The sequence below is a fragment of the Ornithodoros turicata genome, chromosome 7 (genome assembly GCF_037126465.1).
Source record: "Ornithodoros turicata isolate Travis chromosome 7, ASM3712646v1, whole genome shotgun sequence".
Lineage (NCBI taxonomy): Eukaryota > Metazoa > Arthropoda > Arachnida > Ixodida > Argasidae > Ornithodoros > Ornithodoros turicata.
Window position 1 is genome coordinate 21,376,164 of NC_088207.1, and position 7,115 is coordinate 21,383,278.

The following is a 7,115-nucleotide window of genomic DNA, read 5'->3' on the forward strand; positions in this document are numbered from 1 at the left end:
CATCTCGATTGTTTTACAGCACTATAGCCAGTGCAATGTCGCTTATATCAATTGTGCTGAGGTGGTGGTGGTGGTGGCGGCGGTGGTGGTGAAAGGGCTTGCCGTTGTCGGCCTCACCGAGGTGGTCAACATCACGACTGACGCCCTGGGGAAACGTGCGTCCTGGGCTGACTTCTAAGGAACTTTAAGGGTGTTGCGGTCAATCTCGAGTTTATCACGAGGCAAGCCAATTAAGGCACACACCTCGCGAAACCTAATGACAGCGAATATATGCCATGTGTGAGATTCGCGAACAATTCAGGACGCGAAATTAAAGGGTTTTACAGTATATTTAATGGGCGACTGAGAACACGAAGGTCAGTTCGAAGTTGGTGCTCCTCGAGCGGCCGATGGTGATGAGCCTTCCTCACAATATACAGCAACAGGCACAGTATATAAATAGTAATTAAACATAACAAATAACATACATATAAAGTAAGCCTCTCTGTGCGATGGGTTGTGCGACAAACGACATGCGTTCTTACTTCTTCCACAAAACAATAGTCTCAGCTGACCTGTAGTACTTGAGACAGGTCACAGGTCTTTCAGGATCCCCCGCCCTCCTTCGGGGCCCCGTAAGACTATATGGGTGAGGGTGAGGCTGACAGCACTCCATGACGTAGCCGCACACGACGGGAGTGCCGATCATTTGGTTCGCACATGTCTGCTGGCACGTACGTCACGCAGGTCTTGGTACCTCCGACCGATTTTTCGGTTCGTCTTTTATTTATTTTTTTACATTGAACTGTGCAGTGAGAAGAGGCCGAAATGTCTCCCAATCAATGAAACCAATGAATCTTTATACATGAAAATATTTTGCACGGATGCTCCTTGTAGACGGTGGTGGTGGTGGTGGTGATAGGGCTTGCCGTTGTCGGCCTCACGTATGTGGGCAACGTCACGACTCACGTCCTGGGGGAATGTGCGTCCTGGGCCGACTTCTAAGGGAACTGTGCCGACATATGTCTGATGACAATAACGTGATGTGACGAGCGATGAACCCATGGTGAAGTTCCCTGTTTCGCATGGTGAAGTTCCCTGTTTCGACGGTTACATCAACTAACCAAGCCCCACCGACCATAGTGTAAAGAAACAGATAGCTTTTTATCGCCTCGTCGCTCCAGGAACGGCGGAACCGACTAGATCATCCCACCTGGCGGTATCTAGCGACGGATGAACGAACGCCAACATTGGCTTGTGTTAACGTCTATATCCACGCCCATCCTACTGTGACGTCATAGTATACAGTGCAACATTGTGACCCCCGCGAGTTTCGAACAGGAACTTCTGCTTTTTCTGAAAAATAAGTCAGACACGCGGTAGGGAACTGCATTCCTGGTACGGTCCTTCTATCATCTTCCGAAATACATGGATCCAAAATTTCAGAATGTCGGCGGAACTGCTCCCGCAATTCGAAAGCTATCCCCATAAAGCTTATAGAAGGCGAAGCAAAACAGCGACAAAAATGTGCACAGGAACACGTTACATACTGCATATTGTTGTATTACTAATGGACAGGTGTGTTCTTTTGCACATTTTTATCGCTTTTGACAGAGAACTTCCTAAACTCTGTTGCCTTAGCTGCACCTTGTAGAGCTAGGGCACCGGCATGGAAGTCTACCGCCCAGTCGAAGATCCCAGCAAGCGACGAACGCATAGAAGCAGGGGTTAGGGGGCGTAGAAGCAGCGGTTAAGAATCCACTTGTAAATCCTTCCGCTGCTCTGACAACACACCCACTTCGCAAACACGCAACGCATCCGTTCGCTTTTATTTGCGGACCGTCGCCGTAATAACCTTTACGGGCGCCAAGGTTCGAGAACGTAACCTTCCCGGACGTATCAAGCGCACAATATCCCAACTAAACGGGTCTCCCCACACGTGTTATTGATCTGGCGCCCCAACTATTTTGAAAAGCTTGAGGACGATGGGTACAATAGACGCAAACGGCGCTTGGTGTAGTTCGACCCCAAAGTTCCAAAACTCGCCGCTGTATGGCGCACCATTGTCACCGACCGACCGTGGTTTTATTGTCGAGGCAGCGCGGCATACCAGCATTGTGGTGCCGAAAAATTCTTAGAACGAGCGACACGAGACGGAAAATTGTTTGCTGTTTATAGTTCTCTTTTGCTTTCTTCCTCCCGTTCGTGGTGTCCACAGGGGTGCCAGAAGTCCCAGACCTTGTAACCACCCCCAAGCGGTCGCTCCTTGCAAAACCGCCATCTTGTCCAGGCCTGACGTCACTAGCAGACGATACGGCGCGCACGGAAGGCGACGAAAACAAATTGGCGTGGTTTCTATGCTGTGTGGCAATCGGTGGCAACTTGCCAAACGCAACTATGTGGTGTTAGTCTGGTGTCGTTGTGCGGCTTTTAGGTATTTAAAGTTGTGAATAACACTTTACAATAATAAATATGGGACGTTGTTGCTACATGGGCTGTCAGCACCGGTCCGGCGAGGCAACAAAAGCCTCGGGCGTAACATTTCACTGGTAAGTATATGCGTTTGTCGCACATCGTACGACAGTTGACTTTACTTCTATTTATTGATTACAGTTTCCCACGAGATCCTACGCTTCGAGAAGCTTGGGTTGAGGCCATTGGGAGAACTGGATGGACACCCAGCAAACACAGTGTAGTGTGCTCCAAGCACTTTCAGAACCGTGACATGGACAGGACATCGTTAGCACGGATTCGATTAAGACCTGGTGCGGTGCCCATCGCTCATCCTTCTGTGTCTGCTCCTGAGCTGCAGGTGCGTTTGAGTGCTCTCGTTCCCGTACTCCAAAGTGCGTATAATATTGTTTGAACGGTACAAGAAATTGTGACAACCTGTTATGAATCAGTGAGCGTTAATGTCGACAAAAATAAAAGAAAGGAAAGAAAAAACTTGAATAGCAAATTCTGTAAGTAATGCTATCAGAGAACATACTTTTTGTTTTGGTCATGCGCAGTAACCTTATTGAAATTTTGAATTAAGTAACATGACGAGAAAGTGCAGCACATGAGATATGGACTTGTAATCTACATTTTTCTGCCAATCCCTAGCAATATTTCATTACCTATGGCACACATATAATGTCGGTTATGTTCCAGGTAGCACAGCTTTCAACAGCACCTGAGGCAGCACATGAAGCAGAGCATGAAGTGAGTGTCACTTTCGTGTTCACACTCTCAGGGCATGATACGCAGTGTTCACAGCATTTCCTTGCACAGTGTTTGTGCTTCATACGTTTAGGTTTATATTCTGTATTTTTCTGCTATGTCGTGGCAATTGCTGTATGGCATACTGGTTGTTTCCTAGATGGAACTAGTCACAGCTCCTGGTGGAGCACAGGAGCAACTCCCAGCTCCAGCCAGAACACAGGAGGAACTCGCTCTAGAGGAAACCTGTGAGGGAGAACATGAAGTGAGTGGCCCTTTCGTGTACACACTCAGGGTGCTGTGAGCTACAGGACTTGAAGTCCTCAAACATGTATATGATTTTTTATTTGGACAATTATTGCTACATCATGCAACATTTCCCCTGTGAATTCGACACAGGATGCAGAGCCTTTCTACCACTCCCTTGTGCTGTTCTCTTTCGCTCCATCTATCCATCTCAGTACACCACACATAGCCACAGTTGCTTTGCAGTACTAACACAAAGTCTAAAAAACTTATCCACCATTGCTATCCATTGTCTACTATTGCTACAATCAGTATGCATAATGTATCTTACTGTGTGAAGGAGCGTAGTCTCTACACATCAACTTGTATGCCATTGTATGCTATGCAAGCATGTGAGCTATCTGCGCAGCCCCTTAGGTTGCCCCTTTCTCCTCGTGCCGGTGGAGCCATCCTAATTTCCCCACCCTTTTCGAAAATAAGAGGGCCATCAATTACACTGTGCACCATGTGGCTTCGTCTTTCACCATATAGTGTCATAATTTTACTACATGTCCACATGTGGTCCTCTATTGTTGCCTTCGGAGAGGATACTCACTTTGTCATGTCGTCTTCCAAACATTTCCCCTCTCGTGCGCAGAGACCTACTTGCATAGCGTATTGCTAATTTATTTGTGCATCTTATTACCTCAGAGTTTAGACAGTTTAGTTTACTCTGCTGTGAGTTCCACAAGTCAGCTCACATTGAAATTTCTATCCTGACAGCAAGACTTATTGTCCAGCTCCTGTGCAGAGATGAGTGATGTAAGTATAGTACATTTTGCTTTATGATGCTAAATCATGCTGCACTAAAATGTGTGGTTCCTGTTAAACAACTGATATCAAGATTGACTCAACATGTCAACCAGCAAACACAAAGTGAGACGACTCGATGTTGTTTCTTATATTGTGCTGAAACAAAGCACGTCACTGTGCACGTTCTGCTTGGTTATCAGTACTTTTCATCTGACGGGGTCACAACAGGGCACAGATAAAGTATGAAAAAATGGCTAGGAAGCACGTGAGCTGGTGAAGATGATGCATAATGTAAAAAACCCGAGACTAGGGAACACGAAGGGTGTTGTGTCTGTCCCTTCGTGTTCCTTAGTCTCGGGGTTTTTACATAGATAAATTGCTGCCTTTTCAGCTATGCAAAATATTAGTCATATGCACAGAGCACCATAATTTCTAACATCGGCATCTAACGGCATCTAATTGGTCTGAACAATCGTTTTCTTTTATGCTTTCTTAAAACCATCAAACCTGTATTATATGTGATTTACTTTGGCTGCAGGAAAGCACGGGCTTTGACTGTGACTCGTTGCACAACCCATTTACAGAGCTCGAAGATGAGGACGTATTAGTAAGTACTTGCTTTCTCTGGTTCTCCATATGCTTGCACAGAGTTAACTGTGCTACAGTACTGCATTCATCAAATTTTGCAGGGATATGTCCGAGCTGGACATGCATCACCTCAAGCTTCTTGTTCAAGCTTAAATACCTCACTGGTGAGAATGTCAACTGTCAGAATTCCTGCTCAATGCAATCCTGTTTTGAATGTTTTGGACCGGCCTGTTGATTTGTGCTTGGAAATTTACATATTGGTACACATGACCCAAGGTTATTTTTGTACCTGGGTCAAATCAGTAAGCTCGGCCGAAACATAATTATGTCCATAAGGCTATCAAGTGTCCGAGACATGTTAATGTGAAAGAGAAATGAAGAAGGGGTATAAATAGGGAGTGACTTTTTCGGGTTAAAACCGATTCTGCCCGGTTCTTGCCCCCGAACTGATGCTCGACCAATTCGGGTTAAACCCGATTTCTTTCTGATCTCCAGTCACTATGGAATCCTCAAGTGACGTTTCCACTGAAGACAAACAAAGGTCGCCACGTGTAACACATTTAAGAATGGGTCACTTACGCTCCCAGCAATACACCCATGTGTGTCAACACTGTCTATGCCTTCGAGGATTACCACTGGAAGGTCACGATCCCGCAAAAAAACACAAAAGGAGAGATTAGGAAAGGACTCAATAGACAAGAGGAGAAACAAAAACACCCGATAACACCCGGCACAATTATATATATTTATACATATAATTATATGTATGTATAACAAAGGCACAATTATCGCCTGATTTTTACCCCCCGAATCTGAGAAAGGCACTGAACCCGAAAAAGTCACTCCCTAGGTATAAACTGGCACAAAAAACAGCGCAGAGACAGGACGTGAGTAGACAAATGAAGCTCTGACTAACAACTGTGGTTTATTGGGAAGGAATGAAAACAATTTTGTGGTTGACATACTGGGTCTCGTGGGAAAGGAGGGTAATGGAAGGCACACTGTTACCACCTCTGTTGTGAATTTGAATCATCCGTCTCATTTGACTAGTCATGTCCGGTCTCTGCAGTGTATTTTGTGTCCAGTATGTACCAACTCGCCCACACTGTTGCTATGAAGGGGTTATAAGTATGGAAACACAGTAGTGATGCTTTGTGAATGCTAACGTTTTTATGCTTTGCCTTCTTTATTGGTGTACACCTGCTTTTACAATTCTACAGTACATTTAGCTATAGCTGAGGGTGATCTCCATCTTTTCCTTTCCTTTGTGTATACAGGAAACCAGTGCCATCACCTATGCTCCCTATGCTGCTGCCACATCTAGCAGAAGGATTTCACTGGTGAGGACTACCAAAAGCAAAACAGTTGAAAGGATGCTATACATTTAAGTGCAGTCGAGGTATATACATGCATTTTATTTTTCTATCGGACACGTAGGATACTGCGAGCACCTCCACTCCTGTGACCCCTACCAGAGGGATTATATTGGTAAGAACTATCAGGAGGGCTACTGTTTCATCTCAGACCACAGAGGGAATGTGCGGCATGCTTACATCAACAGTAACATAGAATCTCTCTGTGCCACTACAGTTGGGGATACATTCAAACCATATAGTTCTTCTTGTCATTGGAGGATATACCAATCTGTCTTGAGACATGGCCACTACCTCGAAATTAATACCTAAGTGCAGTTAAATACAACATATTGCACACAATAAAAGAGAAAGGGAGAGCAAGATGTACCCTGAACACTAAAGGGTTTATTGTGCCCTTTACGTTTTAGAAGAAAAATCTTTCATCACAAGGGTATGATGGCGGCTGACATTTTGTACAGGCTGCATCTACGTAGCCTACTTGGAGCGTACTACGCGCTATAAACCAGCCTCTTTCTATTCCATCAAATGTGTTTGCATGTATCTTCTAATTGCTAACATGACATCTTGATGGCATGTATTGATTTAGATCTGTGATTTGACAGATTTTTACTAACAGCATGAGAAAAATGAATTGCATTTATGATGTACACTCAATGATGAAATAAAATACTTACATTGATTTATTCTTTGTTGATTTGCATGTCTGTGTCATTTATTCTAGGAAGTAGGATTGGGAGGCATAGAGGAAGAGCACTCCAGCTTGTCCATCTACGTAGCCCTCGCAAGCTGTTAGTGCATCTCGTTTGTTTCTAATCATGTGCATGGTACAAATCAATCATGAATCATGCCTGTTCCTATAAACTGAAAGTCAGGTGGAAACACTCGCAGCTGACCCTTCACACAAAGGCAGGGGGGATGTGAACTGCAACAACG

The 7,115-nt window shown here is 44.8% G+C and overlaps 1 protein-coding gene across 1 annotated transcript; it reads left to right on the forward strand.

Annotated features, from left to right (window-relative positions):
• Positions 1-2,261: 2,261 nt before the first annotated feature.
• Positions 2,262-6,792, forward strand: LOC135399671 (THAP domain-containing protein 3-like). Its single transcript, XM_064631403.1, has 9 exons — positions 2,262-2,528; positions 2,593-2,791; positions 3,133-3,183; positions 3,341-3,445; positions 4,189-4,227; positions 4,757-4,825; positions 4,908-4,970; positions 6,084-6,146; positions 6,244-6,792. The coding sequence occupies exons 1-9, from the start codon at positions 2,452-2,454 to the stop codon at positions 6,373-6,375; spliced, it is 798 nt and encodes a 265-aa protein (XP_064487473.1). The 5' UTR covers positions 2,262-2,451; the 3' UTR covers positions 6,376-6,792.
• Positions 6,793-7,115: the final 323 nt, after the last annotated feature.